The sequence below is a fragment of the Toxorhynchites rutilus genome, chromosome 1 (genome assembly GCF_029784135.1).
Source record: "Toxorhynchites rutilus septentrionalis strain SRP chromosome 1, ASM2978413v1, whole genome shotgun sequence".
NCBI classification, from domain to species: Eukaryota; Metazoa; Arthropoda; class Insecta; order Diptera; family Culicidae; genus Toxorhynchites; species Toxorhynchites rutilus.
The window spans coordinates 96170209-96189203 of NC_073744.1; the positions used below are offsets into that span (position 1 = coordinate 96170209).

At 40.1% G+C, this 18995-nt stretch overlaps 2 protein-coding genes across 5 annotated transcripts in view; both read left to right on the plus strand.

Annotated features, from left to right (window-relative positions):
- The first annotated feature begins 482 nt into the window (after positions 1-482).
- LOC129762440 (GPI inositol-deacylase) overlaps positions 483-18995 on the plus strand; it is a 241825-nt gene continuing 223312 nt past the window's right edge. For 2 of the 4 annotated variants that reach the window (XR_008740625.1, XM_055760675.1), the window contains exons 1-3: positions 483-808; positions 865-1087; positions 1539-1687. Coding sequence is in view for 3 of the 4 variants with exons in the window: in XM_055760675.1 (XP_055616650.1) it covers positions 674-808; positions 865-1087; positions 1539-1687 (507 nt within the window). In the remaining variant the exon portion in view is untranslated. Of the gene's footprint in view, positions 809-848; positions 1088-1538; positions 1688-18995 lie in introns of those variants that run through there. The other 2 variants (XM_055760674.1, XM_055760676.1) reach the window with 2 other exon arrangements.
- On the plus strand, positions 13238-15805 carry LOC129762441 (tigger transposable element-derived protein 1-like). Its single transcript, XM_055760678.1, has one exon. The coding sequence runs from the start codon at positions 13368-13370 to the stop codon at positions 14352-14354; it is 987 nt and encodes a 328-aa protein (XP_055616653.1). The 5' UTR covers positions 13238-13367; the 3' UTR covers positions 14355-15805.

The window sequence follows — 18995 nt, forward strand, 5'->3', positions numbered from 1 at the left end:
GCTTGACATATGTGTTTATTAGTACGGTCGAAAATGACTATAGATTGGTAGTATTTACCAAAAAATTCGTTATATTTTTTAATTATTTTTCTCAGTGTAGCTTTGTTTTGTACCGGTTCTCAACTGTAAAAAAAAGTCTATCAATAACGAAAACAAATCAGAAAATTCGGATATTACCTTCAAAAATAAAGCACGAGATAGCAGTCAGTGTTTTAGTGTTGTTTAGATGCGTTCTATAATTGTAAACAAATTCAAACTTACGTGAGTAGCGTCTGAACGGCAATTTTGATATTACGTTTTACTTTCCACTTCACTTTCCTTTGTTACAGGGTTGCAGGTCTGTTCAATTGAAAAAATGTCGCATTAAATGTAAATTACTGTATAAGCACCATGAGAATTTGATGGCTTCAATCACAAAGGTTTTGCTCTAGTGTAGGTGTTATGACATATCGTTTCTTTTATTTCAAATCTTTCAAACGTTGTGTAGAAATCAAAACAAAACAACATTGTTATTTATTATGTCACATTATTCCAAAGAGCTTGAGCCGCAAAGCTATCTATAACTATATTATACTACTACATGACTACAAGTTTGTTGGATTTTTTATAGTTATGCTGAAAATAACGTAGAATGTTCCTCATGATAAGTTGAATCACAATTGACAACAGAAATATGTTATCCAAAATAGTAACAATTTTTGCATTATTTAGTTTATTGTTTGTCATGTATGGGATGTTAGTGAACATACAAAAAATAGAAGAAAATAAATGTAAAATGACTTACATGTTTGAATACCCCCAATTCGTGGTAAATATGAACAATTGGTTGGCTAACGGTTTTTATAGATATTGATTTTTTTTAAGAAAATATTTTCTGCCGAAGACGTGAAATTTCCCGTATATGGATTGTACGCATATTCCGAAGGACGTCATACAATTGATGTTAGAAACATGAACTTCAACGGGGCACCAATAATTTTCATCCATGGTAATGGGGGATCGTTCAAGCAAGTTCGTTCACTAGCATCCGTTGCTCTACGTAAAGGCATCGATAATGAATGGAAACAACACCTGGATTATTTTTCCGGTAAATTACATATAATCAATACCCATTAAGCAAATGTATATTGTAATAAGAAGTAAATTAATTTACATAGTTTGTGAGACCCTTTTGATTTGCTTTGTCATCTGAACATTTTGTTTCGTTATTTACTCTATATGTTTTCTGAACTATGCATCCACATGAAACATACCAGGTTGAGATTTTAATGCTTAATAACATTTTGAACGGCATGTTCAAAAGTATGCACATGTAGTTTCCTATATTTTCGTAATACAAAATAAATTGGTAATCAGCTTAAACTAAATTTGAAAAATTGCCATGTTAATAAATTTTGCTTTATTGAAAGGAAACTCCTATATTTTAGTTATTTACTCTATATGTTTTCTGAACTTTGCATCCACATGAAAAATTGATTTGGTTTTCGATTGGCAAATTATCCATCTGTTAATAATTGATTTCTCAATCCTTTTTTCAGTGGATCTTAATGAGCAATATTCGGGTTTGTATGGAGGAATATTAAACCAACAGGTAGACTACGTTGCGTTGTGCGTGAGAACCATTCTTTCATTATACAAACGCCATACTAGTGGACCATCATCTGTGATGTTAGTTGGCCATTCCCTGGTAAGTTTATGTGAGCGATAAACTAAAACATTTAACTTTTTTTTTTATTATGAAGTAACAAAAACTTTCAAGTGTTTTTAAGAATTCGACGAAAAAATGGTGCGTAGGGACTCTCAGTCTAGATATTCGCGCTTCTTAATGATAGGACAAATAACCTTATATTTGCGCTCCTCCGGTAGTTGTTCTGTTATCCTAAACTCTGACAATAAGTCTATGCAGACAATTAATCAACTATTCCGGGCCCATCTTGATCAATTCCGCTCCGATGTCATATTTTCCAGTTGAGGTTTTTCGTCTGTTTGAAGGCATTCTCAACTTCACCTATATTTAGTGTTGGCGATCAAATAATCCACGATCTGCATAGCAACCGTCGTTTGTTAGAGTTAATAAAATTTCCATTCCACAACTAATGTCCGAACTTATGCGACGTAGTTTCACTTTGCTATAGGTTACGGGCCCAAAAATTAACTGGATATTGCGAAGCCATTCTTCACAAGATTCCTGAAGCAGTAAGATTTCAACAAGTTTTAATCAAGAAGCGAACATGAATCCTGGTGCTGGAGGCAACGGATCGGGAGACACTGGAAGCAGTGCGGCGAATTGAAGAGTGGTTCGAGCGGTCGGTGAAAGCAGTGTGGCTCTGGCGATCGCGAATCTCAAGGGCTTGCCATGAAGATGACGTTAATCCGAGAGGGCTGCTGAAGCGCAGTGATGCCAATGTAAGGAGAAGTCGTGGATGAGGACATACAAATGAGGGTACAGTCGACGATTTGTCTTAGGGTGGGTTTAGACTAGTGATATATTCGTGTGAAGAAATATGATGAGATTTATAGAGATCGCATCAACCGTTTACACTAGCGCGAACTTATATAATGAATATATTCATATTTCTCAACTTGGATGCAGTTCTATTATGTAGACCTGCATCCAAGTTGAGTGATTTCGTACCAGTGAGAAATTTACCAGCGTTTACATATGCCTGAATTTATTCTATAAGAAGCCTGGAACAAGCTGAAGACTGTTTTTCAAGATGATGGAATTTATTGTCGAATTGGTTTGCTACAACTTACTGCGATAGGCTTGAGAACAACGACAGCACGGAAGCGTACGTGGGTGCGCTGGTGCCTACAAGCCATAAGCTGACGGAAATCTATTTTCCAGTGGCTGACGAGTTGCCTGCATCGCTACTGTTGATGGGATTCCTCAAGAAGTACGCGCCGATGGTAATGGGCTTAGAAGCATCGGGACAGGCATTGAAGGCGGATACCGTGAAGGCAAAAATCCTGCAGGACGTAACAGCCAACCATGGACCACGGGGTAGTAGTGACGACGGAGCTTTCTACAGTGAGAAGCGCAGCAGCAACGACGCCGCGAAAGCGACGGTTCCAAAAAGCAAAAGGAAGGGTCACTATTGCTGCGAATTGCACGGGGAAATCCGATACATCCAAAATATATATATGTATATATATATATATATATATATATATATATATATATATATATATATATATATATATATATATATATATATATATATATATATATATATATATATATATATATATATATATATATAAATATATATATATATATAAATATATAAAACGACCGGGATTTTCTTTTTAGAGTTTTAAAAAAATGCGTCGATTCGATTCGGTCGTCTATTTGAGAACTGATATCTTTATCCAATTAAAAATGGAATGGTGCTCCTGATGTTCTGCTGCTTCCGCAAATTTGTTTGTTGTTGGCCGGATGTGTTCTGCTTACTTCGGCGGTTGCGTGCACGCGTGGCTGGATATTATCGCGGCGCCAACACGATAATATCCAGGTCGTCGCTGGAATTAGATGGTGCGTCGGACTGTGATGTTTCGCGGGCGATTTTGCTGACGGTGTTTATCGATTGGGTTGTCGCGATTTGTGTAGGGCCAGAATGGGCCGTACCTGCTCCCCCTTTAAGATCGAGCCGTCCCGGTTCGATGGATCTGGTTGAAGTGTTTGATTTTGGTTTGCATGATGTGTAACGGGTTTCAGTAAGTCCAACTGCTATTGCTAGGAATACTACGAAAGTCCATGTTCCAAAAGTGAGATGCAATTGTTGTTTATGCAAGACTTCGAGCTTCTTTCTTGTTGAAAAATGTGCTTCCTTCAGTTTTTCGAGGGTAATGGTTTCATTGGTTTCTAAATGGGATTCGACAATGTCTAATCCGTTCAGTGGAATCATTGGAAGTGGTTCCTTGCCGGATAATTCAATGTTATTTTATCTTGTGTTGTTGATAGTAATAGTACAGTTCTAGAAGAATATCAACGCTGTTCCAGTAATGTTCCTGCTTGTCATTCCACAATTTGTGCTCAATGGAATATTGATAGCTCTTTTGACGATGATATGATTATCATCAATTCTTTCGACTCGTAGTTCGTTAAGGGATTCGACGAAACTACATTGTCCTGAGAACCCTTTCGGTAGCTTTGAGAAGCAGTTGTCTCCAGAGACGTTTATCAGCTCGTTTGATCTGCAGATGGTTTTTTCTTCGACTTCGTAGCAATTTCCAGTTATGAAATAGATATCTTGATCGGAGATGATGGCTCTCTTTGACGGCAGTTTCAGCATTTTACCGTTCTTCGCAACAGGTTCCAGAATTAGGCGGGTGTAACTTGAACTTTTAAAACTAGGAATCATAACAATGAATATAATTTTTGTATTTTGAATTATAGCTACTAATTCCAAATATTCGTATGTTTTTTCAAAATTGTTGATTGTAATACTATCCTTTTTCAAGACATGTGTTGCCTCCACAATTTCTTCTGTCGTCAGAACGCTTCCTGGTACAATTCTAACTCTAGCTAATTGAATGGCTTCCGCAGTGTTCTCCATTTGGTCCCCGAGTAAGTCTAAACTTAGATTCAGGTTGAAAATTTCCTTCAGTACACTGATTTGGTATGTGTTACTTTTTGTGTTAACTATTTCTTCTCTAGGCTTAATCAGGTTTTGTACAATTGATTTATGCTGCTCATTTATTTGCTTAATTATAACGTATGTATTTTTTATTCTAGAAAATTTCTGATTAAGCAATTCTGATAGATCTTTGTATTTGAAAATTTGTAAATCCTGAATTATTTTATTAATTTTTGAAAATGTTGGTTCGAATTCAAGCAGCTCTATTGAATGGAAGATTCTATGCGATCCGGTTCTAATTCGGGCTATACCTGATTGGATGGGGATGAGTCCTGAGTTATTTGTGAGGTCTTGAATTTGGAGAGATGAGCTTTGGATGGAAGGGGCACTATAAAGGAGGGTTACCAGCACTATCAGTTGAGTCTTCATTCTGTGAAGAGAGAAATTGGAGAGATTATTTTCTTTTCCTTTTTAGTTTGTTTTTGTGAAGTTTTTTTCCTTTGTAATCTATTATGGTTTTGATTCTATTTTGTCGCACCACTATTTTCTGAAATTTTGGTCTTGTCTTTGATTCAACACCTTGTGTAGTTTTGAAGATGGGTTCGTCTTCCTCGAAATGGGGTTCGTCTTCCTTATTTTTATTATTTGATTCCAAATTTTTCTTTGCTGTTTTATTAAGTGCTAAGGTAACTTCGTCTGCGATTTCCTGTCAGTTTTCAAATATTCTTTCGATTTCTACTGGTAGCCTTTCCAACTCTCTGTGCCCAAAGAGTATTTCAAATGGTTTCATATTGTGGCTTATATGGATTGTTCGATTGTATAGATTCGTGGCTATCCTGTGAATTTCTATTGTAGATAAGTCTTTATACTTTTCCCGAATACATCGGAAGATTTCACTCAATGGTTCCAGAATTAGGCGGGTGTAACTTGAACTTTTAAAACTAGGAATCATAACAATGAATATAATTTTTGTATTTTGAATTATAGCTACTAATTCCAAATATTCGTATGTTTTTTCAAAATTGTTGATTGTAATACTATCCTTTTTCAAGACATGTGTTGCCTCCACAATTTCTTCTGTCGTCAGAACGCTTCCTGGTACAATTCTAACTCTAGCTAATTGAATGGCTTCCGCAGTGTTCTCCATTTGGTCCCCGAGTAAGTCTAAACTTAGATTCAGGTTGAAAATTTCCTTCAGTACACTGATTTGGTATGTGTTACTTTTTGTGTTAACTATTTCTTCTCTAGGCTTAATCAGGTTTTGTACAATTGATTTATGCTGCTCATTTATTTGCTTAATTATAACGTATGTATTTTTTATTCTAGAAAATTTCTGATTAAGCAATTCTGATAGATCTTTGTATTTGAAAATTTGTAAATCCTGAATTATTTTATTAATTTTTGAAAATGTTGGTTCGAATTCAAGCAGCTCTATTGAATGGAAGATTCTATGCGATCCGGTTCTAATTCGGGCTATACCTGATTGGATGGGGATGAGTCCTGAGTTATTTGTGAGGTCTTGAATTTGGAGAGATGAGCTTTGGATGGAAGGGGCACTATAAAGGAGGGTTACCAGCACTATCAGTTGAGTCTTCATTCTGTGAAGAGAGAAATTGGAGAGATTATTTTCTTTTCCTTTTTAGTTTGTTTTTGTGAAGTTTTTTTCCTTTGTAATCTATTATGGTTTTGATTCTATTTTGTCGCACCACTATTTTCTGAAATTTTGGTCTTGTCTTTGATTCAACACCTTGTGTAGTTTTGAAGATGGGTTCGTCTTCCTCGAAATGGGGTTCGTCTTCCTTATTTTTATTATTTGATTCCAAATTTTTCTTTGCTGTTTTATTAAGTGCTAAGGTAACTTCGTCTGCGATTTCCTGTCAGTTTTCAAATATTCTTTCGATTTCTACTGGTAGCCTTTCCAACTCTCTGTGCCCAAAGAGTATTTCAAATGGTTTCATATTGTGGCTTATATGGATTGTTCGATTGTATAGATTCGTGGCTATCCTGTGAATTTCTATTGTAGATAAGTCTTTATACTTTTCCCGAATACATCGGAAGATTTCACTCAATGTTCAATGGAATCTTTCGACGATTCCATTGGTTTCGCTATGATCTGTGGGGGTGAAGTAGATGGTGGTTTCTAATCGTTCAAGAAGGAATCGGATTTTAATGGCTATGATGGTATGGCCTTCTCTCGTACTTGTTTTCAAGACATGTTTCGCACATATTCACATAGCGTTGAATTTGTCGCTTCATGCCTGGAAAATAATACTGGCGTAAGGTCTGGACTTGGTTTTCTTTTTTAGCCGCGGTGGGCTCTATCGTGAGTTTTCCTGATAATCTCGTTTTGCTCTTTAGCGGTACGAAGATCTGTAAGGAGTTTTTGACAAATTTTTATCTTGAACGTTTTCGAGCGACTGAAATAATTTCTGTAAACTATTTGCAGAATATTTATCAGAGACTCGTCGCACATAGTACAGTTAATCTTCTTTTGATTCATATATTCCTTGAATATATCTAACACCCTGACTACTGTGAAATCCGTGCGAGTAATTGTTCGTTGATGTAGGGAATACTTTTTCGTATTCTGTAGAGTCATTCGTGCCTTTCTTCAGTATAATCTGATTACTAAAGAAATTGATCGGCAATTCGGTTGACATAATAAATTCGCTATCATCGGTGTCTGCGGAATGACATGTTCCGGACTCTGATGATGTGTCGTTTACGTTTATTTCATTGGTCTTGATTCTTGATAATCCGTCGGCAACAACATTTTGTTTGCCCGGACGATATTTTACTTCGTAGTCGAATTCCTCGAGACGAAGCCGCCATCTGACCATTTTGTCGTTCGGATCCTTCAAGCTAAACATATATGTTAACGGTTTGTGATCCGTGAATAAGGTAAATTTCTTTCCATACAGGTATGGGCGGAAATATTTGCATGCAGCATATTCCGAAATGAGAAAATTTTATTTTTCGATGACGCGGCTATTCTATGTAGAGAAGTTCTCGGGGGAAATAGTGTGAGTAACAGAAGAGAATATTTTGAAAGAGGTGCGTGGAGAAGTGTCGTGTGAATGAAAGTTACGCGAATGCAACTGTAGGGCTAGATTAGAATGTGGCTGGGGGAAGTTTTGCGGACTTGGCAATGTTGGTTTGGACATGAAGATTTTATTTTATTTATGAAATCAATGTGTTTATCGCGTAATCTTAATATTATCAACAAAAATATAAAGTAACATTTTATTGATATTATTATTATTACTAGCTGACCCGGCAAACGTTGTGCTGCTACATATAGATAATTTTTAGCGAATATATATTTGTTGTAATATAACAAACAATAAGTGTATTGTAGAGGCGTTTGAATGTTTTAACGATCTATAACCTGGTGAAGGTTTTGCCGTTCATGGCGTTGCACCTTGGGAAAATAGTCTTCTCGAAGTATGGAGTATGAAGTTTGAAGTAAGAGTATGAAGACGATACATTCTTTGATGGAGATTAAACAGATACGTGAGTTTGGTATCTATAACATTCAAAGGAATGGAGCGCTATAGACGTAAATATCTCAGTATTTTATTAAAGTAACTGGTAGTTACTTAAAAAGTTACATGAAAAATGTCAAAAGTAACATATTTTTGTCGTAAAGTAAAAAAATAAAATATGGAAAATCAATATTAATAACGTTCAATTGCAGTATCTAGGTGAAAAATAGACGCTAACCGTTTTCAAGATGGACGGCTAAATTTATAAATGCTGGGTCCCGTTCATGAATTAGCAGATCAAAGATACGCCAGACAATTTCATTGGAGCTAATGTATCAGTCAATTTGGTAGTGCATTATTCCGTCATTAGTGTATTTTGTCATTCAATCGAGGAGTATTCATATCCAATATACTCAAACACAGTGATATTGCTGCCCTTATTCACGGACTTGTAAATGTATTTATTGCTTTTGACGGAGCCGCAGAACTGCAGAACATTAACACGTTAAAGCGGCCCATAGATGTTCAATATTATGGCGCTATATTTTGATTTGTGCAATACACTGGATTCTTTTTTACGCGAAAGATGCGAAAAAAAAATCGCGTAATTTCGAGCAAATCGCGTAAAAAAAATCGCGTAATTTTGAGCAAATCGCGTAAAAAAAAATCGCGTAATTTCAAGCAAATCACGTAAAAAAAACACGCAATTTTGAGTAAATCGCTCGAAGTAAAATCGTGAAAGAAAGTGTCCAAAAGCGCGGACGTGAGTGTGTGCGTGTATGTGTGTGTTTTGGTTGATTGGTTGGTTGATTGATTGGTAATAGAGCAGAGAGAAGAAAGTATAGAGTAGAGAGTAAGAGTAGAGAATAAAGAATAGATAGTAGATAATTAAGAGTATGAAATAAAGAGCAGAGGGTAGAGAGTTAAGAGTTCAGAGTAGAGAGTAGCGTGTAGAGAGTAGAGAGTAGAGAGTAGAGAGTAGAGAGTAGAGAGTATAGAGTAGAGAATAGAGAATAGAGAGTAGAGAGTAGCGTGTAGAGAGTAGAGAGTAGAGAGTAGAGAGCAGAGCAGAGCAGAGCAGAGCAGAGCAGAGAGAGTAGAGAGTAGAGAGCAGAGAGAATAGAGAGTAGAGAGCAGAGAGAGTAGGGAGTAGAGAGCAGGGAGAGTAGAGAGTAGAGAGTAGAGAGTAGAGAGCAGAGAGAGTAGAGAGTAGAGAGTAGAGAGCAGAGAGTAGAGAGTAGAGAGTAGAGAGAAGAGAGTAGAGAGTAGAGAGTAGAGAGTAGAGAGTAGAGAGTAGAGAGTAGAGAGTAGAGAGTAGAGAATAGAGAGTAGAGAGTAGAGAATAGAGAGTAGAGAGAGTAGTAAGTAGTAGTAGTAAATCATGCATTGCTTGCATACGTCGATTTGTGTGTCGAGGAGGTGCACCAATAGGAATTTATTCCAACAACGGACGAAACTTCATCGGAGCAGACCGTGTGTTGCGAAACCAATCCAAGCATATCGTTGAGGAAGCTGCAACAACGTTTACAAAATTAACAAAGTGGCTGTCTGTACCACCTTCCGCTCCCAACATGGGATGATTGTGAGAGCGTTTAGTGCGCTCAATAAAAGTCGCAATAACTAGTATCCCGCAGAACGAGAAACTTGACGACGAAGGTTTGCAGACATTAGTAGTAGAAGCAGAGGCGATAGTCAACTCGCGTCCTCTTACATATTTGCCATTGAACGCAGAAGAACAAGAAGCGCTACCACCAAGCCACATACCACAGTGCTCGGATGTTCAACTGGAATTATGCAACCAGCATTAAAAATTAATGCATTCATAGTAGCAGTTCCAGGATCTCGGGATTTATTACAACAGAGGATCAATCATTTTTGGAAGCGTTGGATTCTAGAATATTTACCGACGCTTACGAGACGAAAAAGTGGCTGCATAAATCAAGACCGATGCAACCCGGGGATTTGGTGATCGTGATCGATGAAGCACGAAGAAACGGTTGGGTACGACGTCGAATTTTGGTGACTGTTGGCAGAGACGGCAATCGCTAAGCAATGGTACAGACGATTGCAGGACTGTTTCGACGACCGGTTTCAAAACTAGCGTTGCTGGATGTAGCGGAACACATTAAGACCGAGGATCCTACTCGCCCTTATGGGGAGGGGGATGTTGTCACAGATGCACCGCTGGTAACCCTACCTCACTATAATAGGAATTCTGCCAGGTTGTAAGCAATATATAGCGATGCTACCATGTCAACCATTTCCAACTTGTTATTTTTTCTAACAACTAAAACAGACAAAACTTTGAACAGAGCGGTAGTGTTTCTCCACAAAATATTAAATTTCATTTTTCATTTCCATTCGATCCGGATTCGATAGTTAGATAGTTGGTTAGATAGGTTAGATAGATTAGCTAAATAGATAGATTAGATAGATAAGATAGATTAGATAGATTAGATAGATTATTAGATTAGATAGATTTTAACGTGTTTATTGTGTGTGTTGCTTCAGGTGAAATTAATAAGGTAAGTAACGAATTTCATGTCAACTCCACTGGGCATGTGAAATGTTGTGGGTATAAAGACATTGGTCGTCTCAGCAACTTTGCAGAATTGAAATCTCTAAAAAAGAATTATACTTTTGATAAGTGTCAGAGTTTTTTTCAGATTTTTTTACAAATATTCTCAAAAACTGTAATACCCACAAAATATAGGTCAAAGAATGAAAAGTAAGAAATTATAAGAATTAATATTTTTATATATCAGGGAAATAATATGAATAGACAATATAATTACCAACCTCAAGAGATGGGCACAACTTTCTCATGTTTTTTAGAAAAGAAATACAATTGATGTCAATTTTGTTTGAAGTCAAGATAGTGGTATATGTATTGTATTCATCGAAGGCTTATTAAAACAAGAACTTTTGACGAAGACGTCAACATTCTATCTTGTAAAGCTTCCGGAATATATATTATTTTAGTATGGAGAGTTTCGAAAAAATAATGTATTACTCGGTAGCGACTGGCTCGCACGCTTTCCCAGCGTAGCGGGTTACAAATGTTGTCACTTGAAACTTGAAAACACTTGAAAACTTTAAGAAACTCTAAGACCTAGAAAATTTTGGTTAAAGAATGAAATGTAGGAAATTATTCAAGTTGTCTTTAAAAACAGCAAACAAATTTAAAAAAAATCCGAATTAAAATTCGCTTTTCCCAAAAATATATTTTTTTATTGTTTAATTCTGAAAAAAATATATGTATATTTTGCAGAACATACAAGTACAAACAAGACATCCATACATCGGAAAACAGGGGAAGTAGAGTTTTCATAACAACATTTTTTTCAAGTTTTCTTTGGAAAAGTACTATTAATATTTTACTAGCATTACATTGTAACATTTTATTTCAATTTTTGTTGTATTGTAACAGAAACATGTCAAGAACATGCCTATCGCGAGAATTCACTCACAAAAATTTTATGAGTGAAACATTATTTTTTCAGGAGTATGCACAAAGAAATATGTATTCCAGAAACTACAAAAGATAGAAAGTAGACGTCTTCGACAAAAGTTCATATTTTAATAAGATCTAAAACTTTGTCGAATACACGATTGGGCGATTTCAAACCAAATCGGCCAGAAAACAGCAAATCGAATTAAAGCCAATTAGCTATTCTTCTTTAAGGAAATATTACACTCGCAAAAAATGGATTTAAGTTTCTTAATGACTGATTGTATTTGTTATTTTAGTTTACGTGGTTCAGAGATAAAGGGCGCTGTATTTTAAAATATATTTTATGAAAGCTTAGGTCTTTTTACATAATATATAAAAAATTCATAAATGTGATTTTTATCGTTTTTGAGTTGTGATTTTTCAAAGACAACATGTTTGCAGTTTTCGTTCAATATTCATATGCGGCTAGACTACCATATCCTACATTGATTTATAGTGACTATACATTTTTGAGAGAATGTCGGGAGTGAGAATTGAACTCTTGACCTTTGCGTGAGGGGTATGGATGTTACCACTACGTTATTAATGCTCATTTCAATTTATAACTATCCCTAGACTCTAGACAATCATGTTATACGCTATGACTTGAATCAATTTTGATGATCAGTAAAATATATGAAAATATAACAGACGAACTTATTTTATTCCGATCCTGCTTGTAAATGTAAATAGACCTTAACTCTCAAGAAAAATACTTAAAAAATACAGCGCCCTCTATCTTTAAACCATGTCAACTATAAAGAACAAATAAAATCAATAACTACAAAAACAAAATCCATTTTTTGGGAATGGAATATTTTTTTTCAAAGAAGACTGGTTAATTTGTTATGTCGATTACCTGAATCGATCTAGTAGCTTAAAACTTATGAATTTTTAAAAAAGTCGGTTTAAATAAAAGGAGAAAAACAAAATTCTGTGATAGGGAACACAACCACCAATTTTCAGGAAAATCTGAGAATCACTATATCGGTTTGACATGGAATGGGTGAATGTACATAATGTTTCTCATTGATATTGTTTTCCAGGTCCGGATTCAAGACTTTGATTGTCAATTTTAACTTGATAATTGTGTGTTGTAAACTACAGCAATAAATAAATCTGTAAGCTTTTCTAGCAATTAGCTTGAAATACAATTAATGAAATTTTTCTTCGTGCATTGGTTTCAGTAAATTCTAAAATATATACCGGAAGAGCTATTGCCATGGCTTCTGCGACAAAGAAACTAAGAAGGTCCATAACATTGGAAACAAAAATCAAGATCTTGGACTGTGTTACTCAAGGCGAGAGGCCGGCTGCAGTGAGCAAAAGGTTCAATATTAAAGATTCTACGATAAGGACAATAAAAAAAAATGAGAAAATAATTCGCGAGGCAGTAAGAACTGGAACTGATATTTGCGCGAAAAATTCTTCGTATGCTCGAGATTCTTTGGTAGAAAAAATGGAGAAGGCGTTGAACCTGTGGATTGAAGACCATACCCAGAAAAATCTACCACTTGATGGTCCAACCATTAGGGAGAAAGCGCTACGTCTGCATAACGCCCTCGTTGTACAAGAACCGTCGTCGAGCAAGAGTAGCGAAAATAAAAAGTTCAATGCTAGCTCAGGGTGGTTTTTTGGATTTGTGAAGAGATATTCACTTCACAATATCAAACTTCGTGGAGAATGCGCTTCAGCAGATGAAACCGCTGCCAAAAAATACCCGATGAAATTGGCTGCGATCATTCAAAACGGGCAATACAATTCACATCAAGTTTTTAACGCGGACGAGAGTGGCCTTTATTGGAAAAAATGCCATCTCGTACGTATCTGGCCAAAAGTGAGAAAACGGCGGGTGGATTCAAAGCTACAAAGGATAGAGTTACCCTTCTCTTTTGCAGCAATGCATCGGGTGACAGACTGCTGAAGCCCTTACTTATTCATCGTCATTTGCGACCTCGTGCCTTAAAGGGGGAAAGCTATGATTTACTCCCAGTACACTGGATGGCGAACCAAAAAGCATGGGTGACGACAGCTGTTTTTAAACAGTGGTTCGATGAAATGTTCATCCCAGAGGTCAAGGCCTATCTAGAAGAGAAAGGCCTTGACTTCCACGTTCTATTGCTCGTTGATAATGCTCCCGGACATACAATAATTGATCACCCTAACGTGAAGGTTATCTTCCTGCCTCCAAACACGACGTCGCTGATACAGCCTCTAGACCAGGGCATCATTGCTAATTTCAAAAAGCTGTATATAAGCAGGACGATGCAACACATTTTAGAGATGATTGAGAATGATTCAAAACTTAGCGTACCGGACGCATGGAAGGCGTTTACAATAAAAGAGTGCGTCGGTTATATCGGAGCGGCTGTCGCAGATATCAAGCCCTCTACGCTTAATGCGTGTTGGAGGTCGATCTGGCCTGAGCGTGTGAAGAAGCGTCCACGCGCTGAAGAGACGGATGACGTCTCTGAAATAATTCTACTCGCACATGCTATTGGCGGGGAAGGGTTCAACGATATGAATAGTGATGATGTGGAGGAGCTAACCCTGGAAGCGGCTCTAGGTGACGAGGACCTTCTGGATATGACGCAACATTCAGAGCAGGAAAAAAATTGTGACGATGTTCAAGAAATGAGTGCCGAAAAATTGGAAGAGGGGTTGAGGCTGGCAGAGCAACTAGCGAACCATTTTATCGCGAACGATATCCATGTAGAACGTGCAGTGTCCTTCCGGAATGACCTCACATATTGCATGGCTCGATACAAGGAACTGCACAAATCTATGAAAAATTAACTTCTTGCTTTAGCAAACTGTTATAAAATTTGATTAAAATAATGAAGTTTCGACCTGTAAAAAAAATTAGGTGTTGTCTGCTCTCCGATGGTGATTTCTGCACGTTGCACCGCCCTGCGGTTGCTGACAATCAACATTTCCGTCTTGTGGTGGGCTATCTGCAGTTTCACACTTTGCATCCACCTTCCGATCATGTCTATCGATTCGGTCGCGAGCATTTCGACCCGTTCCAAGGATTCTCCGGTCACGAGAATAACAATGTCATCCGCGAAGCCAATGATCTCCACACCTCTGGGCAGATTCAGTTTTAGTACGCCATCGTACATGCTGTTCCAGAGCGATGGACCCAGGATAGAGCCCTGCGGAACTCCAGCCGTAGTTTTAAACTGCGCCTGGCCCGTGTTTGTCTCGTACACCAGCACACGGTTCTCGAAGTAGCTTCTCAGTATTCTACACAGGTATTCAGGGACTCTCATCGTGTGGAGCGCAGTCGCGATGGCCTCCCAGCTGGCACTATTGAACGCGTTCTTAACGTCGATCGTTATCACTGCGCAGTATCGATTTCCTCTGAGCTTCTGTTTGGATGCTCTGTTTGCTCTTTCGACCACTATGCGAATGGCATCTACCGTGGATCTCCCTTTCCGAAATCCGAATTGACTATCGGACAGTCCACGAACTCCCTCCGTGCATTCCGTCAGCCTATTGAGGATGATTCTCTCCAAAAGTTTCTCCAGAGTGTCCAACAGGCATATGGGTCTATACGATGCTGGATCACCCGGCGTCTTTCCTGGTTTGGGCAGTAGTACTAGCTTTTGTACCTTCCATCGATCCGGAAAGTAGCATTCGTCTAGACACTTCTGCATTGCTGTCCTGAACATATCAGGGAATGCTAGGACTGCCGCTTTCAAAACTACGTTGGGGATTCCATCTGGGCCAGGCGCTTTCTTCGTTTTGAGGCGTTTCATAGCTGCAACTAGCTCGTCGTTCGTCACCTCTCTGCGTTCGATGTTATCCTCATCCTCTCCATATGGCATGGGTGGCCAGGTCGTTGGGTCGTGCTGCGGAAATAACCCTTCCACGATAGTTTTTAATTTTTCGGGACACATTTCGGAAGGTGTCGTTGGGCCCCTGAGCTTCGCCATCACCACTCGGTAAGCATTGCCCCATGGATTGACGTCCACGTCCCGACATAACTCCCTGATGCAATTAGATTTGCTCCGCTTAATCGCCCGTTCAAGAGTGGATCTAGCCTCTCTAAATTCCACTCTCCACTCTTCTCTGGTGTCTATGCTTGACCGTTGGAAGCGTCTTCTGGCGCTGAGGCAGTTGGCCCGGAGCACGCCAAGTGTCTCACTCCACCAGTAGGCTTATACCTGGGTTCCTTTTTTCTTGGCATTGTTATATCGCATGCTTTGGCTAGCGTTTCCGTCAGTTCATCCGCGTTCATGTTCAAGACGCCATTCTCCACGCGTAGTGTTTCGATGAAAAGATCCTTGTCAAAGATTTTTGTCTTCCACCTGCGCGGGCATGTCCTAGTTATCCGTACTGCCACGGAGTGTCGTTGGCCAATGGTATAACGGATGGCTTGATGATCACTGTGGGTGTATCCTTCGCATACCCTCCATCTCATTTTTGTCATTAACGACGGACTGCAGAAAGTCAAGTCGATGATGGACTCTCGGCCATCTCGACGGAAGGTACTAGTGGTACCCTCGTTGCACAGGGTAACATCCAGCTTGGCCAGAGCTTCTAGTAAGCAAGTCCCTCTCGCGTTGGTGCATCTGCTTCCCCAATCTACTGCCCAAGCATTGAAATCCCCTCCTATAACGACTGGTTTTCGTTCGGCGAGCTCCTCGGTGAGGACATCCAGCATATAGTGGAACTGGTCCTTCGTCCATCTGGGAGGTGCGTAGCAACTGCAGATGAAAATTCCGTTGATCTTTGTGATCACGAAACCCTCGCGAGTCCTCGAGACTACCTCCTGAATGGGATATCGGCCTATGACCTGGATGGCGGCCATTCCCACTTTATCCGTCACCCAATTACCGTTACCGGGGGAATGCGATACGGCTCCGCGATAATTGCGACATCACATTTTGTTTCTGTCGTTGACTGCCACAACAGTTGCTGTGCGGTGTCACAATGGTTGAGATTTATTTGGATTATCTCCATCACTGTTCGCTTGCCCTCGCCTGTTTGTACACAGGGCAATTAAAGCCTCCCGTCGTATGGTCATTACTGTCCTCGCAGAGCATACACCTTGGCTTTCCCTTGCAGTCGCTGGCAAAGTGTCCCTCTATTCCGCATTTCCTGCACAGTTTGGATCTATCTGGCCCCAAGCAGCCTTTCGCCAGATGGCCGAAGTTTAAACACTTGAAACATCGCTCCAATTGCTTTGGAACAGGCGGAACGATTCTAAAACGACCCACATCCCAGCAGACGTTTATACTCTCTAGCTTCAGCAACTTGTTCGCTGCGTCCGTTGGGAGACGAATCGTTGCGGTCTGCGTCCCGCGATACCCATTTCTTAATCGGATTTTCATCGGAACTTTGCCCACGATGTTTTCCTCCTCCAACTTCTGACGCAGGTCCATCTCGGTAGTGAACAGACTGAGGTTCCTGCATTCAATCGATGACTCGGAGGATAAGGCCCTTACGTTCGCTCCGTCACCGAGAGCCCTTTCGACAAGATCCTTAAATGCAGAGCTCCTGATTTCTGGGTCTCTCTTCAGCTCGAACAGCATTTCGCCATTCTGGGTGCGCCTAGACTTCACCACGCTCTCCTCCAGTTTCTTGAGGCCAGGGTCCTCTCGCATTTTTTTGAAGAGGTCAGCATATGATACGTCGCCCTTGGCTTCGACGATGAGTGCATCGCCTTTGCCTCTCGCCCGCCGAGGATTAGGCTTCTTGTCATTTGGCCCCTGTTTCTTTTCATCCTCTTTCTTCTTTTTTTTCACCGTTTTCTCTTTTCTCTCCCTCTCTTTTTGCTCGTTCACTAATTTTTTCTTGTTTCTTCTCGTGACCGTGCTCCAGTCGTTTCTTTTGCTATCGGTGCCGCTCTGGTCGTCGCTGTCACCCAGCTCTTCGCTGTCGCCCTGGGCCTTGATCGTCGTTGTCGTGGTCGTCCTTGCGTTTTTTGAGCATTTCTTCTTCTGCTGGTGAATCTTTTTTTCTTTTTTCCGAACGGTTTCGAGGAATCTTTGGCGTCACCTGTCCAGCTGCAGCTTTTTGCAACGCTCTGCGAGTGTTTTCTCGGCAGTTTTCGTCCTTTCGATGAGTCCATCGTGCTCCTTCATAGCTCGTCCCAAGAGAGATCTTATACCCGACACCCTGTCCTGCACGAATGTGTCTTGTTCTTTGACCCTTATCATGATCGTGTTCAGTATGCTTTCACCAGTCAACCCTCCTTCCTGGGTTAAACTACCGCTGGACTTTGGCAGGAACAGGGGATTGATCCCTCGACTTTGCTGGGTCTCGGGTATTCCTCCATTACTGCCACTAGGACCTGGTGTTACCACTTGTTTCAGTATTGGCGATCGCAGCAGCTTTTTACTACCAGCGAACGCGTACTCTCTACTTTCTACTCTATACTCTCTCTGCTCTACTCTCTACTATGTACTCTGTACTCTTTACTCTCTACTCTCCATTCTCTACTCTCTACTCTCTACTCTTTCTGCTCTCTATTCTCTACTCTCTACTCTCTACCCTCTACTCTCTACTCTCTACTCTCTACTCTCTACTCTCTACTCTCTACTCTCTACTCTCTACTTTCTACTCTATACTCTCTCTACTCTCTACTCTCTACTCTCTTTTTTTTTATAGTCACGTCACGGCTACTCTCGTGGGGTACGCACCAGTTTGTCGATGGCTTCCTCCATGATGCTCGCTCCTTCGAAATGTTCGCAGTGTTCCTCCATCCAGGCCACGATAAGGCGTTGACAGGCAGGCATTTTTCTGTTCTTCGCGACAGTATCCGTTTACCTGTCGAGACGTGCACCGATTAGGAAGCGCCCTCCAACTTGACGCGCGCCCCGTCACAGCCACCCTCGCAGGATTTCGCTTCCCAACGGAGCGCCGATTAGGTAGTGCCCTCCAACATAACGCGCACTCCGTCACAGCAACTCTCGTGAGGCACACACCGATTTGGTGACGCCTTCCTAGGCGCTCGCTTCGTCGAAGTCCTCGCAGTATTCTTCTTTACAATCCACCATGAGGCATTGCCAGCAATTTGTCAATCCTTCTTGCCAGATTCCGCCTACCCGTCGAGACGTGTACCGATTAGGAATTGCCCTCCAACTTGACGTGCAACCCGTCACAGCCACCCTCGCGGGATTTCTCACCTGTCGAGACGTGAACCGATTAGGAAGCGCCCTCCAACGTAACGCGTGCCCCGTCACAGTCACCCTCGCAGGATTTCTCTTCCCAGCGGAGCGCCGATTAGGTAGTGCCCTCCGACATAACGCGCACTCCGTCACGGCCGCTCTCGTGGGGTACTCCGGTGCTTCAGATCTCACTGTGGTTCATCTTTTATAGTCAGGCGTTATCCGCACGCTGGTCGGCCCTCCACTTCCGCTGTAGCTCGGACATGATGTGGACGATTGCACTGTTCACTGCATTCCAGGTGCCCTCGTCACGACACAT

Coding starts and splice junctions, on each gene's coding strand:
- LOC129762441 (XM_055760678.1), top strand. CDS start 13,368: ATGCCATCTCGTACGTATCTGGCCAAAAGTGAGAAAACGGCGGGTGGA.